Source organism: Babylonia areolata, chromosome 29 (genome assembly GCF_041734735.1).
Source record: "Babylonia areolata isolate BAREFJ2019XMU chromosome 29, ASM4173473v1, whole genome shotgun sequence".
NCBI lineage: Eukaryota > Metazoa > Mollusca > Gastropoda > Neogastropoda > Buccinidae > Babylonia > Babylonia areolata.
The window spans coordinates 22,193,787-22,216,151 of NC_134904.1; the positions used below are offsets into that span (position 1 = coordinate 22,193,787).

Consider the following 22,365-nt stretch of genomic DNA (forward strand, 5'->3'; position numbering starts at 1 on the left):
CACGGCGATGCCGATGTAGACTCAGTGTGTCAGTGACAGATTTTGCCTGAGCTTTAAGGTGGAGGACAGCCAGGAAGATGAAGAAGAATGCTGTTACTGAACCACAGGTCTGCCGCCCTGTGTTGACTCTTCAGTCCTGTAGTTCAGCCCTCTGCCGTCATATGCAGGTGACGTAGATAGAACGAACTACTGCGTGAATGTCGAACTGCTGCATCAATAACGAACTACTGCATCAATGTCGGCAAATTACAGAGACACTGACAGAGTGGGCATTCAACACAGTGATCCTTACGTTACATGAAGTCATGTCTGCTAACTTCCCTGCATGAAACTAGACAGAGCGGCGCAATGTAAGTAATGAAAATGAATCCCTGGGTTGATGTGTCACCCCCGCTCAGCACGACTGGTGCTGCAGTGTCCTTGACCCTGTTTGTTTCACGACGGGCAGCACAGTCCCGGCAACTGTGAGGAAGACCTTAGGACCAGGATTCCACCCTTGCTCTCTCTGCTTCCTTACACGCTGTCCAGGCCAGGGGCTGTCTCACTGTGACCACGGCTGACCCACCCCTTCCACCCTCGATGAGTCCTCCACTCTTGCTTTCTCTAATTCCTCGCTCACACACTGCAGTCAGCACGTCCTGAGTTTGGCGATGAACCGTCCATTTGGTATGGCCAGGGGGTGTTCCACAGACCTGGTGTGGTCAGGGTGTGTTCCACAGACCTGGTGTGGTCAGGGGGTGTGTCCTCCACAGACCTGGTGTGGTCAGGGGGTGTGTCCTCCACAGACCTGGTGTGGTCAGGGGGTGTGTCCTCCACAGACCTGGTGTGGTCAGGGGGGGTGTTCTCCACAGACCTGGTGTGGTCAGGGGGTGTGTTCCAGGCTGTGGGTCTGAGTGACCAGTTTGTTGGGAAGGACCGTTCTCTGTCCGTGGCGGGTCAGTGTGAGGGCTGGCTGACCACACCGTGACAGCCCGCCGTGGTGTTATGGACCGTCTCCCTGTCTCTGTCTCCCTGTCTCTGTCTCCCTGTCTCTTACTTCCGCACCCTGCAAAAACAGACAGCAGTTGTTTCCTGTACCCTCCAGATTATCATGTGGTCAACAAAGCATTCCTGGTTAAGCACCGTTATGTGCACAAAATTACCATTTGGTGTATTTACGTATATATCTGTGTGTGTGTGTGTGTGTGTGTGTGTGTGTGTGTGTGTGTGTGTGTGTGTGATACAATTCTTAATCTTCGAAATAAAGGTAAAAACAGTGGCTGAATAAATTCTAATAGCGAACACGCAATAATGGTGCAGGGAGCAGAGCATTCACCACAGTACACTGACGTCTCCAGCTGTCTCACCTCAAAGAAAACAGATGGAACTAAACAGTGAACTGGGTATTTGAAATAACATGCTTAGTAAATCACATTTTAATATAAGCATTACACATTCAAGAATATATACGATGATATGTATGACTATATCAAATACTGATGAAAAAGAAATCCCCGTGGCAGAGAGGCAATACATTACAGAGCATGGCAAACCATTGAAATCTAATGCTGGACACACATTCACACACGCGCGCGAGAGACAGAGACAAAGAGAATGAAAAGCATCGCTTTGATTTTGGTCAAAATTATATCAGTCGAGTGTGAAAATCGATCCCGTGCCCTCAGATCCCCACACCATGTATGGCAGACCACAGTTCTTTGTCGAGTTGGTTCTTGTTCAGCGCGAAAAGCAAGATTGGTTTCAGCCATGAAGAAACACTCGCCGCGACCTGTCAGAAGGTCTGTCATCCTCTTGCCAAGTCACCCATGATTGCACACACATGCTGTGTCTTGTGAACGTGCTGGTTTTGTGTTGTCGTTCCTGTCGGTTCATCATTTATATTAGACGGCTATGTGCGGGTTCGAGTGCGCGCACGCTTGGGTTCGAGTGTGCGCGCGTTCGTGCATGCGCGCGCCTTTAGAAATTAGTCGCAAAAGGGCAACTCTTGGCACCGTGGGTTAGATTTCTACACATTGTGTTTTACGTGCTCTAATTGCAATCAAGGGACCGCCGTGGTAGGATCGACTGGGCGCTGGACTTGTGATCCAGTGTTCACCATGTTAAGGATTCCATGTCCTGCTTCGGTATGGCCATGTTGTGTCCTTGAGCAAGGCAGCTGACTACGATGTTGCTCACTCCACCCAGATGTGAATCCTGGGGTAGCACTCAGACACTGGCCCCAGACAGCAGTGTCACATCCTTGTTGTTGTCCTACACGCCAGAGGACAGTCAGCACCCAGGTGTGAATGGGTATACCTACCTGGCTAGTTGGGGGAGGTTGAACAGGTGGTAGGAGAGTGTCGGGGCTTACGTTCCTATGTACAGTCGACTGTGACCCTAGACACTGTGGATATGAACTCACAACGGAATGGCCGTGTGTGTGTGTGTGTGTGTGTGTGTGTGTGTGAGAGAGAGAGAGAGAGAGAGAGAGAGAGAGTGTCACGGCGGTGTGTGTGTGTGTGTGTGTGTGTGTGTGTGTGTGTGTGTGTGTGCCTCTGTGTGTGTGTGTGTGTGTGTGTGTGTGTGTGTGTGTGCGTGCGTGAGCGTATTTGCATGCTTGCTAACGTCTTTGTATTCATACGTTTCTGTGAGTATGCTGAGCGCACCAACACCCGCGCACACGTCTGTGTGAACACAAGTGCGCGCGTGTGCGACTTGATGCTTTACCCAACGCCTGTGGGAGAAAAGTTGCCAGCCAGCAGTATGTTCTCCTGTATAATCGCCGTCACTCTTCCAACCGGCACCGCCCTTGCTTGATGGGCAGGCACCCAGTGGAGCAGACACGTGGAACTAAAACGATTAGAACCAAAGCCGATCCCACCTCCTTGGGTGAGCAGTTCACAGGGAGAAGGATTTCAGTTTCGGCATATTCCTATAAATAGTCATCCCTTTTCTGTGCAAAGACATTTTCATTTGAGCATTCCCCTGTCGTCTGCAGAAGCTGCAAGCAGTGTGTGCGTGTGTGTGTGTGTGTGTGTGTGTGTGTGTTCTTTCTTACATTTAACGTCTCTTCGCTTTGAGTGATATTAGACGGACGTCAGTGTCATGTGTGTCAGTGTGTTTGTGTGTGTGAGATTGTTGGGGTAAGGGATGGGGAATGAAGGGGGCATGCAGAGAAAGGATAAACTAGAACAATGGAATCAACAATTCATAAATATCTGTGCAACAGCAATTAACATCATAAACTACAATAGAAATTTAAGCCGAGTAAGGTCGCATCATAGAAACACACCAGTTGGACTATGTAACAGGGATTCAGCAAGTTCAGTCAAAAGTAATTGGTTGGACATTATTTCTTTTATGTTTTGTTTTGAGAATTCTCTAACTTTACATGACTTTGGAAGTAACCTGTTAATAATTTGACATCGAAACAAAATATGATTTCGTGTGATTTGTTTACCACATACACAATAAACGCTTTTGCTAAACTTTGTCTTGAAAGCGTTCAGTCTTATACGGGATACCAAAGAGGTTACCAGTCTATGACAGTACGATGTGAAATCTATCAATTTGCGTTGAGTAATTTCAGTTGTAAACTCCTTGTCCTTTTGGTGTGAAATCCTGTCATCAGCACTAGCCTGGCGTCTGTTCCATATTGAAGACTCGAGAAGTCTGTAACATTCTGCAACGGATTGTTGGATAACTATTTCAAATGAATTCTCTTTTCTTTGTGCACCCTTTTTGCTGCTCTGTCGGCCATTTCATTTCCTGTTATACCAACATGATAGAGTACCCAGCAAAATTCTGTGGTTGTGCCTTTGGCTGATATAATGTGCAATAGATAATCATGTACATTTTAAAAATAAGGTCTGGTCGAGTTTTTATAACTAATGATTCTAAAGCATGTAAGACTGATTCTGAGTCAACCAATAAAACTACTCTTAAAATAGTTAAAGGAAGGTTTATCAGATATTCCAACGCAAGCATTACAGCCACTAGCTGAGCTGTAAATATAGATAGCTTACTTCCAATATAGACTGTTCTTATAATTTTAAGTGCTGGAATTACAAAAGTTGCACCCGTGTGTTCATTTTCCAGCACTGAACCATCTGTAAACACCTGAAGGTGGTCTTGATACTTTCCATGTAGGCGGGTGTTTACAACACGATCATTATATCAATATTTTCATCCTTTTTCTGATCGCAATAGTTTATATCAAAAGCAGGTCTCTGTGTCTCTCATAATGGTACAGGTGTGGAAGTATGTGCGGCTGTCACATTTTTTACATCTATTTCTGAACTTTCGATTAAGTTAGAAGTATATGTTGCTATTGTCATTTGAGATGATATAGAACTGGCCCTTTTCGGAAAGTCTGTATCTGATCTAATTTTCAACTCTCTCCAATAAAGTTTTCACTTATTACAAACTTTGATGTTGCAAGTTCTTAATAATCGTCAAGTCAAGAATGCCAGCTTCTCTGTATGTTTCCAAATTTGATGTGTGGCTAGGTATACCTAGAGCAAGTTCATATGCTTTACATTCTAAACTTTGTAACTTTTTAGTAGGTACTTCGGGGCACTAAAGTACACCTCTTGACCATATGTAAGTTTTGATCTGAAAAGTGATGTAGACAAGTGAACTAACGTTTTTACATCCATCCCCGAAGGCTGTTTACTAATGATCTTTAAGAGATTTAAACTTTTTCTTACTTGTATTAGTATGTAATCAAGATGAACATTCCATGTCAGCTTTGTTGTACGGAACCCCTCCCAGAACTTGATACATTGCTTGTATTCCAAAGGTTCTCCAAGTTGTTTGAAATTTGGTAGCTTTGCAGGGTTACGTCTGGGATTGAATAACATCATATTGGTTTTATCAGTGGACAATGATAATCTATTTTCAAACATGTTCCGCTCAAGGCTGTTAAGATCAGCCCGATACAGTATCGTAATGTATTCTTGCGTTCTTTGTGGCGTTGACTTCTTTAAAGTTATGTTCATCCACATGCAAATATCATCAGCATATTGAACGAAGGTAACATTTTTTTATATTGCTTTAGGAAGATAATGTATAAAGTGATATTAAAGAGGATGGGTGCTATGATTGATCCTTGTGGAATTCCAGTATCTTGAGTTCTTGGCGTAGAGTATGCTGTACCTATTCCAGCTTGCATCGTTCTATTTGATAAATGGCACTTAACATGATTATACATGTTTCCACTTAGGCCGATAGTTTTCAGCTGTAACAGTAACTGTCTATGCCATACTTGATCATATGCCTTTTAACATCAGAAAATGTTGCAAGAACACTTTTTCTACGAGCAAATTGTTCCTTCATGTGAGTAGATAATTTAATCAAATGCTCAATTGCAGATCTCTTTCTAAATCCTGCTTCGTTTACTGGTATAATTTCATTTTTTTCACAGTAGTGTAGCAATCTATTCAAAACGATTTTCTCTAAAATCTTTCCAGTATGGGATGATACTGCAATGGGTCGATAGCTATTTTCATCACTTTTGGGTTTACCTGCTTTAAGAACTGGAACAATTATGGAATCTTTCCAAAACTGTGGTGTAGTACCATTATCCCAACATTTATGAATAATCTTATGTAAAAAAAAAAAAAGAAAATAATTTTTTCACTGAGGTAAATTTATTAATATATAGTTACTAGTACCGTCAAGACCGACTGAACATTTTTTATTGTTAATCGTAGATATTGCATTTTTCAGTTCTGCCATAGTTATTGGAGAACTGATACAAAGATCATTTTGTGGGTTTGGTTCAGAATACAAATTCTTCGATTCTTCTTTTTCTCTGTGTGCTTTATAATGTGAGGGAAGTCCCTCTGTTCTGCTATTCTTTGAAAACATATCTACAGATATTTCCGCTTTTTCCTTGTCCGAAAGAAATTTGCTTTTATCATCAATTTTGATTGGATAAACTGGTAATTTAATTCCATTTTTCATATCTGCTAATCTTTTTCAGACCTTTTTAGAATTTTTATGGTCAATAACATCTTTGGCGCAAAATGAACTCCAGTATTTTTTAAAATTATTTCTTATCATTTTTTTAAAAATTTTTGTTGTTGCTTGAGCTATAACTCTGTTACTGTGTGATTTTGCTTTCTTCATTTCTATATGGTTTTCTTCCGTTCTGCTTCCTCACAGGCGTGATTCCACCAAACATTACCTGAATGCTTCGATAATGTAATGTTTTTTAATTCAGGGATTGATAAGTCTACTGCTGACAAAACTGCTTCTTTGAATGTAAGAAACTGGGAGTCAGTATTTTCATATATTGCGTGTTCAAAGTCTTGAAAAGCGACGATCATTTTGAATTTATCCCAGTCTGCACACTTATAATCGTATTTTGGGATTTTGTCTTGTACAGCATTACTATTCTGAGTATTTTCTTTGGTAATATTTATGATAATTGGGAGGTGATCACTACCAAGAGTATCTTTATATGTTTACCATGAGCAAGATGGCACAAAATTATCAATGTTAAGTCTACTGCGGTTGCTTTATGTTTCGATACATCTGGTATCCTGGTGATACCACCATCGTTTAGAAGATAAAACGCACTATCAAGTATATTTTCGACGAGACGGTTACTGGTAACTATATTGCAGTCGTTTTCCCAGAAGGATGAGTGGGCATTAAAATCACCCGCTATCAGCCTTTTTCTTGGTTGTCTTGGATGGAACGTAACCATTCTGTGTTTTGATCATTTGGGCCCCTGGGTAGATACACTGACATGATATTCAATATCATGGAGTTACTAGAATTAATCGTAACTACACATCCATGGATATCAGTGATATTTTTTGCAAATGGCGGTGCGCCGGCAAATATTGTATTCCAACCCTTCGCGAATACATCTTTCCGCTTGTATCCCCTTGTTCGTAAACTGGGGATAATAATAATTCATCAGATTGGGCAGTTTGACTGGTGTGATATAAAGACTGCAGCATCAAGACTTCATACTGTTGTGAGGCAAGATGATGTTTTAAATACGGTAGATTTGTTGCTATAGATCTACAATTCCATTGAAAGAGTTTCACTCTTTGTATTTTAGTTTGTTTGTGCATTATTCTTAATATTATATTAATTAGTTTAAAGGACTTTGTTTTGAGATTACACACAGTTATCTCTGCATTTTGTCTAAAGAGTGACAATGAAAATAACTATCACAAATACGGAATGAAGTGGACAAGCAGGGACAATGAATAATTATTTAAGTGTGTTTGTTAATGGATGATGGGTGGGAGAGAAATACAAAATGTGAATAAACAGGGAAACAAAATAATAAAGTTTGTGTGAAATTTCGTACAGCGTTCACGTCCTCAAATGTGAAATGGATCGACACAAACTGACTGGTCGTTCACCAACAGGGATCAGTGCTGTCAGAGTTCATGTCATCATACATATTTGGCGTACTATAATAAGCAGGGTGTCATTTTCAGGAGTAATTATGCAATGTTTCGAAGGTGTGTGTGTGTGTGTGTGTGTGTGTGTGTGCAAAGGTGTGCGCAGTGTCCGTGCGTATACTCTGTCTGTGTTCAGTTGAACAGCCATTTCTCACACAACACCTGATTCCTCTCACGGAGATTGTACACCTGAAGCACAATTTTTCGGATCAATTGAAATTGACTGAAATTTTCCCTTGACCTCGGTTCACGGGCGATTGTGCGAATGTCGGAAACTAGTGTATTGAGAAGGAATTAAGTAGTATTCGTAAGCATTAAGAAGGCATGAATTGAAAACGATGCATTCAAGAAGGGTCAAATCAATTTAACATTTACAATAGCGTACAAAAAATAGACGAAAAAAGATAAGGAGCGAGAGAAGAGACAATGAAAGCCAAACACTGAATAAGACAGAAGACAATTCGACCAGAACGTAGGAACAATAATGCGGGGTGTAATTACAATCATGATCGGGTTGGAGAGAGAGAGAGAGAGAGAGAGACAGACAGACAGACAGACAGACAGACAGACGGACAGAGACAGACAGACAGACAGATCTTCAGCACTGTTCAGTACCGCTACAGATGAACAGAGAAAAAGGTCAGTGACTCATGCCTGATCCGCCTTGTGGCAGCACTGATGACAACAGCGCACCATGATAAATGTGTCATTAAAAAGCGATCAGCATTATCTGCAATCTGACAACCCTTTTGACTTCCACAGCCTGGGCATATCGATTGTTAATTTTACTGCGCGGCGGACCCCTTTCAAGAACAAGGCAGAATATATGGAGGTCGATTTTGAAGTCAACCTGATTTCTCTCTCTCTCCTTTGCCAGTCACGGAGAGAGAGAGAGACAGAGAGAGAGAGAGAGAGAGAGAGAGAGAGAGAGAGAGAGAGAATGTGTGTGTGTGTGTGTGTGTATGTGTGTGTGTGTGTGTGTGTGTGTGTGCACGCGCGCGCGCGTGTTTATGTATGTATGAGTGCGTGCGTGTGTGTTGACAGAGAGAAAGAATGTCTAAACATATATATATATATATATATATATATATATATATATGTGTGTGTGTGTGTGTGTCCATTCACACACACACACACACAGACACACACACACACACATATATATATATATATATCCATTCACACACACACACATACACAAGCACATACACACACACACACACACACACACACACATATATATATATATATATATATATATATACACACATATATCTATATGGAGAGAGAGAGAGAGAGAGAGAGAGAGAGAGAGAGAGAGAGAGATCGAACCAGTCAGTCGCAAAGAGTCCATTTAAGGGCAGAGATAGATACGTAGAATAGATATGAGAGACAGAGAGACTGACACCCAGGCAAAATGGATTTGGATAGGATACAGGACAATGGAATCCTTTTATAGATATCTCTCTCTCTCTCTATCTGTGTGTGTGTGTGTGTGTGTGTGTGTGTGTGTGTGTGTGTGTGTGTGTGTGTGTGTGTAGCAGGAGGGTGCGGGCACTGCAGAAAGAGGCATGGGCTTTGATCCTGTGTGTGGCGTTGATGGTCTCCACAACAAGGACACTGACTCAGGGAACTGTTGTGCTGGTCGGTAACCAGCCCCTCATGATCATTATCGTACATAGAGACCCTTCCTTGGTCCTCTCTCAGTCTGTCTGTCTATCTGTCTGCCTGCCTGCCTGTCTGGCTGTCTGTCTGTATGCCTGCCTGCCTTCCTGCCTGTCTCCCTGTCTATCTGTCTGCCTGCCTGTCTGTCTGTCTGTCTGTCTAACTACCTGCCTGCCTGTCTAACTGCCTGCCTGCCTGTATGCCTGCATGCCTGCATGCCTGCCTCCCTGTCTGTCTGTATGCCTGTCTGCCTGTATGTATGCCTGCCTGCCTGCTTGTCTGCCTGCTTGTCTGTCTGTCTGCCTGCCTGCCTGTCTGTCTGTATGCCTGCCTGCCTGCTTGTCTGCTTGTCTGTCTGTCTGTCTGTCTATCTGTATGCGTGCCTGCCTGTCTAACTGCCTGCCTGCCTGCCTGCCTGTTTGTCTGCCTGTCTGCTGAAGGAATCATATCGCGTCATGCTAGGATATCTTTCGGGACATTACCCTTTACACGAAATATCCATTGTCAGTAGTAGTTGTAATATATAGAACATTCGAAGTTGTTGTCACAACCACAGTTATCTCCTTAATATTCGTCGCGCGCACCAACACATTGACTGTCAGCTTGTCCATTAGGTTCGAAGTGTTCGATGATGTTCTTAAAGAAAAAGAAACAAACAAGATGATAAAACAAAATCAGCGTGTAGAAATACGGAAGCAAGGGACAAACGTCATTAAAGACGATTTCCAGTCAAAAATTAATTGTGACAAATATGAGTTCAATTGATCAATTGATATTCAGGCTTTGTTTTAAAATCATTGACACGGCTTTCATTCGAAGCTGAAAATAAAGACAATAAATAATATTAAATTCGTGCCCCACTCCCCATGGCACTCTACTTCACCCCCCCCCCCCCAAACACACACACACCCAAAAGGGACGGGGGAGGGGGGGGGGAGAATAAGAAATCAGCGTTTATGATTGGCTGTATAAAAACCGCATGATGTAGTGTTTATGAAAACAGTGGAGGGGCATTTTTCCCTTTTTAAATGAAGGCAGTGCTCCGCAAAAGACTGACACACTCTCAAGCTTCGAGTGGATCTTCGAGACACGATTATACGAACGCTTTTCTATTATAGATAAATCGGCATTATTGGTTGCATCTTTAAAGCACGACGCCTCATGAATACAAAAGAAAGAAGTGAATTTGACAATCTTTTCTTTCAAGCCTTCAGATCTTTCGTGGCCTGCTGAATCAACTAGATCACGCTTAGTTTGTTTTTTCTAACCACTGACCAGCAGTATAATCTCAAGGCTGATCAGTTCGTGTCTGTATCATATTGCCAATCTTTTTTTTCTCTCTTTTTTTCCGTCCTACAATACGTTCTTGCCCATGTGGTTATAAAACAACAGTTACAATTGCAAAACACGAAAACGCCCCCTCCCGGAGCCAAAGCTTGAATAAAACTGTTCAAACAGTTAGAATTGCATGCACCAAACTTCGTCAAATGCATGATTTGTTTGGTGGCATCAAAACCCGTGTTTTGTTGGTATTCTTGGGCTTTGTAAGTCTGTACATCGACATACAGTCACTGAAACACTGTATCTTCACGACTTGTACTTCTTCTTTTCTTTTTTCATAGTAAACTGTCTTTATGATCTCGAAAACCATGCCTGATCCACTCCTACATTTCTACTAAGAACAACGAACACAATAGCAAAAACAATCCTATTCACGTCTGCTGCAGTCTTTTTCGTCGAGGGAACAACAGACTCCTAGTTGTGGCTCACGGAACTTTCTCGGGTTGTTCTCTGATCTTTTTTTTTTTTTTTTTTTCAAACTGTCATTGACAAATCGTCTTCAACTCGTATCTTCCATTAAATTTTTTTTTCTGAACCCGTGTCTATGTATGGTTTACATCGTCAGTCAGACATTTCCTGGATCCGACAAATACAGGCCGACACATGTAAACAGACAAAAATAGCACGCTTTATACAACGTGTTATTAGTCCGATTCAGAAAGGAAAGCAAAGACATGCACTTGTAAAGAGTCATGACGGAAAACTTTCTTCTATCTACATGCGATCTTCTCAAATTTCACTCGAAAAAGTTATCATCATCATCATCATCATCATCATCATCATCATATTCAGCAGCAGCAGCAGCCACTCTGCCTCTTTCCTTCCCTCCCTCTCTGTTTCTCTCCCTCCCCCATCTCCCTGCCTCTACGGCTTTGTCTTCATCTCTACCTTTCTGTCTCTCTCAAACCCCAAACGGCGAATCCAGTCATCAACTGCATCAGTAATAACTGTTCCCCACAATTAACCGAACCCTCACAAACACCACCTCCCCTTGTGTCCATGTGTTGATCACTAACCTGTGCAGACACATCCACCACCTGTCCTTCTCTGCACAGAACAGCCAAGGATTCCACACCAGCCACGCACCGTCTCTACCAACACTCAGGTGGGGTGACTACCCACCAAATCACAACCACTCTAAACACAACACTTCTCAACCGCCCGCGTTACTAGCACACCACTCACAGTAATAAGTCCGGACAGGCACCAGGTCAACAGAAACGGGTGGCAGTCTCTACTAGAAGAGCAAACGGGTACAGCACCCTTCATGTATATTTTGGTCCCGCAGTAGCAATTTGTTTCGGCCGGGTGGGCGGGTAGTATAGGAAGGACGCTGTGAAATGTGATCCGGGGTGCCGAAAGGCAGTGAACAGCAGGGCTGGCACCGCGTGTGGAGAGAGAGGAAGGATTGCAAGGGTGGGGGTGTATCGGCGGTAATGCCGATGTGTTTTCATTCTGGATCGTGTGTGTGTGTGTGTGTGTGTGTGTGTGTGTGTGTGTGTGTGTGTGTGTGTGTGTGTGTGTTCACAGACGTAGCAGACACGGTAAAACAAAAAACAAAGTCATGCATATACTCATACACGCCCCAATGTGCGAGTAAACATTTCCACTTACCGCGCAACACACACACACACACACACACACACACACACACACACACACACACACACACTCACTCACTCACACACACAGAAAGAGAGAGAGGGGGTAACGAGAGGGTAAGTGAGGAAGGAGGGAGAGGCGAATAAGAAACAGTTACAGAGAAAGACACCTCCCCCCCAAAAAAAAAACTGTCCCCTGAATCTTTCAGCATCTGCATCCGTTTCCTTTTCGTTTCACACGCACCCATCTTCAACACATACAGCAACACGAGCACTCATGCATGAGCGAAAAGCACACAACCGAAGAGAAATCAGGGAAAGTTCCGGGCACTTCTCGGTTCACAGCAACCCAGACAGTTTGTGTATGTGTGTAAACATGTGACTGACGCACTTTCCCGATGGCATATTTGCACACGAAAATAAAATCACCCACTGTCAGCCCGGCTTCTCCCACTCCCATTTTAATCGGAATGGTAATTGAGTTGTCAAGGCGCAACAAGATCCGCGATTAGGCCTGTTTGACTTGCAGAATATGCTTCGTCCATGCTTGAAGCTGTTTTGTTCGTTCAGTGTGATCAACACACACACACACACACACAGAGACAGAGAGAGAAGACACTATCTCCTCTCGTTCCCACTGTTGAAATCTCGTCCCCTGGGGCCGGTTTCACGCAGTCAAGAATATATCTTGCATGTACTCTCTGCTACACGGCCAAGAAACTGGAGACGCCTGGCAACAAGAAAATGTTCATCTTTTTTTATATTCTTTTTCCTCCTTCCTTCTTTTCTTCCTGTGCCGAGTCGTTTGTCATTTCTTTCTTTATCCAGTTCATGTTGTTGTTTTTTCTTTTTCAATTTCTTTATATTTTTCTGTTTTTCCTATGCCTTCCTTCCTCCTTTCTGCCAACCTTTCTTCATCTCGCAATCGGCACAACTGAACATTACACTGTTTCACTTAGGACTGTTGCGAGCGACTCTCGCCTTGTGTTTAGATGGATTGACAAAGGATGGCGTGATCCTGGACACGGTGAGCACGGGCAAGCATTTCTGTGTGTGTGTGAACGGAAGTGATTTTTAAATATTTTCTTATTCTTATTTTACTTGGATTTCATGTATCTTAATGTTAATGTACTAATTTTATTGGCGTGACATATGTTATGTGCATGCATACGTTGTATGTGTGTGTGTGTGAGTGTGTGTGAGTGAGTGAGTGAGTGAGTGAGTGTGTGTGTGTGTGTGTGTGTGTGTGTGTGTGTGTGTGTGTGTGTGTGTGTGTGTGTGTGCGCGCATTTTACTGATATATACGATTTATTCCTTTGATGTTTTTATTAATGTATTGTTGTACAATACCTTATGGTCTTGACGTGTGTGTGTGTGTGTGTGTGTGTGTGTGTGTGTGTGTGTGTGTGTGTGCATGTGTGTATGTGTGCGTGCGTGCGTGCGTGCGTGCGTGCGCGCATGTCATTTTTAGTAATCTATACCCTTTTTTGGTTGGATGTTTTCATTTGTAAATATTGTTGTGCAATACCCTATTGTCTTAACATGAGTATGTGTGTGTGCGGAGGGGGGTTAGTCTATCGTCAGCTATTGGGAATTCTTATTTGACTAGTTTTAATCTCTTTCTATGTTGCGAATGATGATTTTATGCCAGTGTTTACAACGAGCCTGTGATTGCACAACTTAATTTCCATGTGGATTAATAAAGTGTTTTTGATTGATTGATTGATTGAGTTTCCATCAGCCCGATGACACACCACGTGATTTCCACCCACTGACCATCAACACACCCGTCCCTGCACCTCCCAGATCTGTGATCATGCAAACACAATGCGGCCCTTTTTCTTATGCAGTAGACTCGTTGAACTCACCAGCTTGCAGCTGCAAGGCAGAATCTCTTCTCTTTGGTTACAAAAAAAAAAAGAAAAAAAAAAGAAAAAAAAGAAAAGAAAAAAAAAGGCATTGGATGAAAAGAAAACCTTTAAAAAAGAACAAAAACATTCGATATGTTTCACAAGTTATTCATTGCCATGCTGTTGAACATCATCACTGATTATTATGTAGTACTGTTATAACGTTTCATTGATTTCTCATCATCCCCTTCCACTTTCCCCCTCCCCCCGCCCTCTGACGCTTATCGCCCCCTCTTTCTCAACAGAAAACCGAAACTGTCCTGTGTTTTCACATGGTGGCACGACCGACTTTGTCAGGGGCATACTGACACCATATTTGCGTTCGTTTTGCAACTGAGCAAAGACGACCCAGTCTGTTTGCTCTCCTCGTGTTATCTGTCATGTGGACCCCCAACACCTGTCACCCCTCCCCCTATATGCCCCCCCTCCATCCCCCCGCCCCCCCGACACGTCAAACTTAAATCCTTGACCAAATCACGGAATCTCAAGACACTCACAGATATCGATCACTTTGTTTGCATAGTGTGGGAAGCAATACTTCACTGCCGTCTGCCAGCAACGCTTGCAGCACGTATATATACCCCACGATAGCATATTCTTATCTGATTGGAAGATCCTAACACCTTGTCCAATCAGACCCCCTTGCTGTTTTTATGCTGCTAATAACGGGAATCCGGGGAGAATAGTGATTTTGAATAAAATCGACCTTATCATGCGCCGTGTCGGTTGTCAAAAGCATTTTGTCAAGTTGGTGTAAGGCGAACATTTTAACAGCGTTACAACTGTTGGCTTTGGTTTTTCAACAAACACGTACGTTGATCGGCTTAGAGATTCGGACACTGTTCATGACCGTTTGGGCACGATGATCTTCTTGCTGGTGACAGCGTAAATAACGACTCGGCTGTGAAAAATGGGGGTCAAAATTTTGTTCTCTAGCTTTCAATGCACATGTGTTCACATTATTTCGTTTATTTCCATTTTTCGGGATCAATGTCATTCGTGCGTGTGAACGACTGGTGTGCAAGTGCTGTGATTTGTTTGCACAAGTTTCTGTGCTGTAAAAGTTTTCTTCTCCTTCTGCTTCTACTCCTCCTCCTTACTACTTCTACTACTTTTGTTGTTTTTGCTGTCATAGTTGAGATGAAAACTTAGCCAAACACACAGGCTATGCGACAGATATATATATATATATATATATATATTTGTTATTGAAGGGATGAAGGATAATTATGGAAGGTGGATTTTCACGCCTACTTCAATGATGACTATTTTTTCCTGGCCATTTGACGTTGAACATTTAATGTACGAGAATATGAGGACATGTCTGAGCTGTTTCATGAGACCTGGTTGATTATAGAGTGGATGATGTTATTTACAAACACTGAACATGTTAAAAGCATTCTTACCACAAAAAAGAAGGGAAAGATAAGCACAGATAATTAGAAATGGATAAAGACAATTCACTTTCAGAAAAGCATTGCCCCTCTTCGTGGTTTTTTTTGGTCCTACATACCAGTTAATTAGAACAGTGCGTTCAACATCCTTTCAATACGACATTATAACATTAATTAACGAATTTAAAAGGAAATAAATACAATAACACCTGTAGCCGCTAAGTCACACTGCAGGAATACTCCAATCGAACTCTGTAACATGAATCCAGCAATTCTCTCTCTCTCTCTCTCTCTCTCTCTCTGGTCTAAAAAGTTGTAAAAGATGGTTCTTAGTTGATAACGAAAATCTGTCAGATGTTAACTGTCCATCATGTGGAGACGGATTAGAAGATGAAGATCATTTTTTGTTTCATTGTACTACTTACAGTGACATTAGGAAAAACTGTTCAAAACAGTGTGGCAAACATTCTTTCATGTAACAACGTATTTTTTCTGAAAGAATTAGTGGGATTCATTGCAAAGGCAATACAAATAAGAAAAAAGAAAATGGAAATTATTAATTGTGACAGCATTTAACGTTCTAGGAATTCGTCTCAAGATGATCCTCTGTCCGTGCGCGTGCGCGCGCGCGTGTGTGTGTGATTGTGGGTGAGGAGGATGTGTGGGTATGTGGGATGTGTGTGTGTGTGTGTGTGTGTGTGTGTGTGTGTGTGTGACAATCTAGGGTGGGGAGTGGGTGAGGGGGGTGAGGAGGGTTTAGAGAGGGATGGTTGCGACTTGGCGCTCGCGACCTTGCGCGAGAGTGAGCGTGCGTGAATGAATTTGTTTCTGTCTGAAAGCGTGCGTGCGCGTCGGTGTTTATAGTTCAAATGATCATGCAAATTACTTGAGGTGTTCACAAGAATGCGTGTTATTTCTTGCCCCCTTGTCTGAAGGGCGTTGTAACGCTGAATGGACATTAAAATCTTTGTCTTGTCTTGTCTTGTCTTTTGTGTGTGTGTGTGTGTGTGTGTGTGTGTGTGTGTGTGTGTGTGTGTGTGTGTGTGTGTGTGTGTGCGTGCGTGTGTTTGTTTCGTTCGTTCTTTAGTTTAACGTCTTTTCACTGTAAGTGATATTAGACGGGGGTACGAAAAAAATCGAGGGGGAAAAAAGTGTGTGTGTGTGTGTGTGTGTGTTTCGTTCGTTCTTTATGTGGTAGTGTGGACTTAAATTCCGATTGCCTCCCGCTTTGTTGTGTTGTAGATTATTGAGGTAAAAAGATTTGGAAGTTAATTTTATTTTATTTTTTTATTAATGCTTTTCTTTTTGATTTATTAACCAAGAATTTTTGTAGTATTGATGAGTATTTTAATTTTATTTTTAGGATTATTTTTGTTATATGAATAATTTTATAAATTATACTTTAAATTTGATGTGAATAGTCCGAGTTTAGTTTTTACAAAGACGCCAAGAAGCCGCCATGTTCTGCACCCTGTAGTAGTTTAGCCTGTTGTTTTAAAGGTAAATTTTCTGTATAAAATGATTAAAAATGCATAAGTGATAGTTGCTAGAAATAGATGAAAGACACTATTTTGTTTGTCTATAGAATTATAAAAAGGATGGCGCCAAATTGAGTAGATTTGGTTAAGATTTTCTCCAGGTTTTATGAAACAAAAAAACAAAAACAAAAAAAACAAAAAAACAAACAAAAAAACGCGGGAGTGGCTATTGGTGCGACAAACAATATTGTTAGTGTTTTAATAACACTGTCAGGTGCATGCTGGGGTGTTACTGTGGTTGACACTGACATTTGATTTGTCATTTTGGGTATCCACGTTTGCATCTTATTTTTGAAATGTGCCAAGAGATCTCTAGGACTGGTTCTTGCAGTCTTATATTTTAAGTTTTATAAGATGTTACCCAGGAAAAGAATAAGGGTTGGTTTTTTTTTGTGTGTGTGTTCCACAGTGTTTTGAAGGGTGTGTTTTGTGATTACCTTAAAGATAGTTTATGCTGTAAATCAGTGGCATGATTTAATTGTCGCTACCAGGGAGTGACAGCTGATTGTCTCTTTTATATAATGAGTATTGAGATAAGCTGCTGTGGCTCTAATGTAGTGTTAGATTGTTTTGAAAATGGCCGTTGGCTGATATGTAAAGGTCTATTTTGTGTGCAGAGGTGCCGCGGCAGCGGGTTGTTTTTTGTTGTTGTTTTTTTAATATTTTTTATTTTATTATTTTTTAGATGGATTTTGATTAGGAGTAGGAACAGCAAAATTGGGGTTTAGTAGGGGTTAAGATTAGGATTTGCCAAATTTTGGGACCGGGTTTTGTTAATAGGAGGACAGGAAAATTTGTAGGTTTTTTTTTTTGGGGGGGGGGTTGTAGTTTTTGTTTGTGAAATAATTGTGGGAGAAGTTAGAGGTGCATGGTTGTGTGTTCTTGTTTTTGTTTTTTTTTGTTTGGTTTTGTTTTTGTGTTGCTGTTTTTTTTACCCATTGTCCACCCCATAAGCCCCTTCTATAATACTCCTTGATTAATAAATGGTTGTTTGAATTGAACAGCAGTCTCTGTTATAATTTGTCTGTTGTTAGTGAGGCTGTATATTTGTTTTGTAAATTTTTGTATGGTGTCCTGATTAGACTGTGTGACTGGGTGTTGATATTGTTTGTCGTATCTGTGTGTTGTTCTGTATTACTCGTAGTCAAATGAGTTGTGGGTGCGGTGGGATTCTGCAAATTATAAATTTAATGTGAGCAGATAAGCCTTCATTTATTTTTCTAAGGGAAATAACCCCTGGATTTTTTTTATATATTTATATATTAAATAATTTTCTTCATATTTAAAAAAAATATTTATTCGCAACTTAATCTTCATAAGTTTTTTTTTATTGACTTATTTTATTTCATTTTATTATTTATTAATTTATTTATTTATTTGTTTTTGGCTCTCACTGCCACATTTCGTTTAACGTTTTTTCACTGTAAGTGATATCAGACGGGGGTAGGAAAAAAATCGAGGAGGGAAAAAAGTGTGTGTGTGTGTGTGTTTCGTTCGTTCTTTAGTTTAATGTTTTTTCACTGTAAGTGATATCAGACGGGGGTAGGAAAAAAATCGAGGAGGGAAAAAAATGTGTGTGTGTGCAACCACTGAGACAGCCAGAAAAGAAAAGTAACTCTAGCTTTGTGGACTGTTAGCACTGACTATTATGAGTGTATTATACTGTGTGTGAGCATGTGTGCGTGTGTTCTTTCATTCAAATTCATTTACTATTAGTGATATATATCAGACACCTTGTGTGCTTGTCAGTGTACGAGTGTGTGTGTGCGTGTGTACGTGCATGCGTGCATTTGTATGTGTGTGAGAGTGTGTGTGTGTATAAGTATGTGTGTGCGCGTGCGCGCGCACGTATATGTATAAGTGTGTGTGTGCGTGAGATTCTATGCTGTCACGGTCTGGGAAGAATTGCTTCCTCACGCTTCAGTGATGACGCTGTCCATTGTGATGCCACTGACCTTTGCGGTGACGTTTCGCTAGTCTTGAAAGTTTGCACGATAATGGCAGTAATGATACATAGCACTTATATGGCAAAGCATCCCCGGGCATACAATGGGCTCTAGCTGCCTCACATGAAACAATATATACTTCTTCTTCTTCGTCGTTCGTGGGCTGCAACTCCCACTTTCACTGGAATGTACACGAGTGGGCTCTTACGTGCATGACCGTTTTTGCCCCGCCATGTAGGCAGCCATACTTCGTTTTCGGGGGTGTGCATATTGGGTATGTTCTTGTTTCCATAACCCACCGAACGCTGACATGGATTACAGGATCTTTAACGTGCATATTTGATCTTCTGCTTGCGTATACTCGGCACACGAAGGGGGTTCAGACACTAGCAGGTCTGTACATATGTGGACCTGGGAGATCGAAAAAATCTCTACCCTTTACCCACCAGGCACCGTTACCGATATTCGAACCGGGGACCCTCCAATTGAAAGTCCAACGCTTTAACCACTCGGCTATTGCGCCCGCCAAACAATACATACAAAAGTGTATATTTGACATACCACAGCACATAAAAAGTTCATACATGTAGCATATATATATATATATATATATATATACACGACAAGACAATAGTACAAATTATAGATATGAACACACACACACACACACACACACACACACACAGGCTCGAAATATCACACACGTACATGTATGTGCGAACACACACAGTTATACACACATACTCACGCACGCGCGCGCGCAGCACACACACACACGGCACAGTTGCACACACGCGCGCGCGCACAAACACAAAGGCATCACATATATACTACGCACACGCACACACACACACACACACACACACAGGATGACAATTTAAACAGAGGGGGAAAAAAGTTGGTGGGTGTGACTGAGTGTGCGTGTGGCACAGTGTGTGTGTGTGTGCCACACACACACACAGATACAGAGCTCTATGCGTGTAAGTACATGTATGCCTGTGTGTGTTGGTGTGTGAGCGTGCCTCTGTGTGTGTGTGTGTGTGGGGGGGGGGGGGACGGGGGGGTCGTGTATGTCAATGTTTTGGGTATTGTGGGAGAAAAAACATATGAATGTGTGTGTGCATGCGCGCGCGTGTCTCTGTGTGTGTGTGCATGTGCGTGCGTGTCTCTGTGTGTGTGCATGTCTGTGTGGGTCTGCAGATGGGGAATGTAGATGTTTGTGTGTGTGTGTGCGCGCGCGCGTGCGTTTGTATGTGTGCGTGTGCTAGAGTTTATGTGTCAGGTCTCATGTACTTTAAATTTAATGTGTGGTGTTGGGCCTGTGAACATTTATTTGTGCATTCATATCTGTGAGACTGCATATTTGTTGTATATCTGTTGTGGGTGCGTGTGTGTGTGTGTGACATAGAGAGAGAGAGATAAAGGGGCATTTGCTACCTGTGTGTGTGTGTTGGGGGCTGGTGGGGGGTGCGCGCGTGCGTGTGTGTGTGTTTATTTACCCTTATTCTTACATTTATTGTTTGTTTATTTGACGAATATTGTGCACACATTTAAAAAAAAAAAATCAATATGTTCCAGTTTTTCTTACTCCGCATAGACCTCTATCACTCAGTTGTGTGCTGGCTTTCCCAGTGCCCCAAAACCCCCTACACACACTATCCAATCTCTAACACACACACACACACACACAAGTTGCCTAATTTTGTCAAGCAACTCTCCTCAGCATTTTAAACGTCACATATACTGTCATGTCATACTGACGTCAGTGTCAGCATGTTGGCAACAGTTGTTGGTGCAAGACTGCAACTCCCCCCTCCCCCCCCCACACACACCCTCTCCAGTGCCCTCCACTTCCCAAACACCTATCAAAGCTTATCTAAACCTCCTTCTCCCACCTCCTCCCCTCCACCATATCTCCCTTCCTCCCCCATCACCCCCCACCCCCATCCAGTCTTCCCACCTCACATGAACATCATGTACACCAGGCCTACACATGGCATCATAGTTGGACATTATGCAAAGTTCACTTGACAGATCAAGCATTCTAGCAATGAGTGCTGTGCGTCTTTCTGGTCTGTCATCTCTGTCTAAGAGGGTGCGAACATTCCAGGCAACCAGAGTCAGGGAATGACTCCTGATTCTTTTCTTCTGTTGTTTTCGACCGCTAGTGTGGGATGTCCAAGTAGGTGCGGTTTCCTATTAGGTACTGGGCAGGGCAGGCTTTGTTTAGGGATCCTTTAATCTCCCCTTCCCCATGTGGGGAGAGGAGTGCTGTCCCTAAAAAGGGCTGCTCTGACACTGTGGGAGGATTCGGGCGCCACATCTGCCCCAGTCTACAGCGGACGACCATCACCCCACAGCCGCCTGCGTGCAGAGTCGTGACTAGGAACTGCCAGCAGCATCCTCTGCCTGTCCCCGTTACCACTTTTCCGTCGCCGCAGGGCTTGGGGAAACTGGGTGTTGAAGGGCTAGCTCGTCGTTCCACCATTAGCCTGGTTGCCTGACCAGCACGGGTGACTTTTTCCCCACTCTCTCGCCTACCGACGCTCACAGTCCCACAGGTGCAGATACTGCCACGTGTAAGACGGCCTCGGCAGGTGCAGGTTTTTTCTTCGGAGCTCCATCTCCTAGGAGGACTTCCAGCTAAGGATAAGAGCTCCCCCTGCCCTTTGGTCATCCTCTTCCGCCTTCACAGCCGTTGGGAAAGGTTTCCTCCTCCGCCTGGTCCGTCGTTGGGAGACTTTACATGCGGCAGGTAGTACTGGGTTACATAGTACCAGTAGCAAGGGCTATGCCCCTGGCCTGACACTAGTAACATCCAACACAAAGATACCAACCGTCCATCTCCATCACTATCCACTGAGGATCCTGCAGTGCCCTGCCTTCTGTCAGTTCACACCAAGATTCCGCTCACAACCCCCCTCCCCCATGCATCCAACCCATCGACCCCTCCTTCTCCTCCCACGCACATACACACTACTCATTAGAATTCAATTTAGAATCCCCCATCCCCTCCCACAGTGTCATGTCAGTTTACATGTGTAAGTGCACACAGGCCCTGACCACCCAACCTAATCCTCACTCTACACATGCAAACACACTTTGGCCTAGTACATTTCTACAAACGATCAAGACTTACAGACCAAAGGAGATGTCTTCAGAGACAGACCAGACCTTATCAAAACAGGCAGGAATAGATCACCACTAAGTATAATAATTACACAACAACAAAAAAAGCAGAGAAGACAAACCAGAGATTCAAAACCCAAGACTAGATGGGAAAAGATTGGACAGACTATAATGGAAAAAACAAAACTGGAGGTAGTAAAGGAGGGTATAAGGGGTAGGGATGCCACCTCAAACCTGAAAGATTTTACAACACAAAAAGGCCTCAATATACCAGAGGAGATAAGATGTCAGAATCTGTGAGAAACGAAGAAACATTTCAGACCAGAGAGGGAAAGATTTGTCAGACAGATGGGGGAAAGGATGCGTGGAACACGCGGAAAACACAAACCACAAAGATGAAGATTGGAGTGACAAAAAGATTTTTCACACCAG

At 42.6% G+C, this 22,365-nt stretch overlaps 2 protein-coding genes across 3 annotated transcripts in view; one reads left to right on the forward strand and one right to left on the reverse strand.

Moving 5' to 3' along the window:
- Positions 1-12,578, reverse strand: part of LOC143274808 (uncharacterized protein CXorf65 homolog) — a 40,474-nt gene extending 27,896 nt beyond the window's left edge. Inside the window, exons 1-3 of one of the 2 annotated variants that reach the window (XM_076578738.1) lie at positions 12,450-12,578; positions 11,432-11,748; positions 1-1,045 (exon numbers count right to left, since the gene is read on the reverse strand). The exon at positions 1-1,045 is cut by the window's left edge and continues 1,053 nt beyond it. The gene's annotated coding sequence lies outside the window, so the exon portion shown is untranslated. Of the gene's footprint in view, positions 1,046-11,431; positions 11,794-12,449 lie in introns of both variants that reach the window. The other variant, XM_076578737.1, reaches the window with a different exon arrangement.
- A 254-nt stretch (positions 12,579-12,832) lies between these two features.
- The window catches only part of LOC143302249 (pre-mRNA-processing factor 19-like), a 29,742-nt gene continuing 20,209 nt past the window's right edge, over positions 12,833-22,365 (forward strand). The window contains exon 1 of the mRNA XM_076616834.1: positions 12,833-13,043. Coding sequence (XP_076472949.1) covers positions 12,848-13,043 — 196 coding nt within the window. The 5' untranslated portion in view covers positions 12,833-12,847. The remainder of the gene's footprint in view (positions 13,044-22,365) is intronic.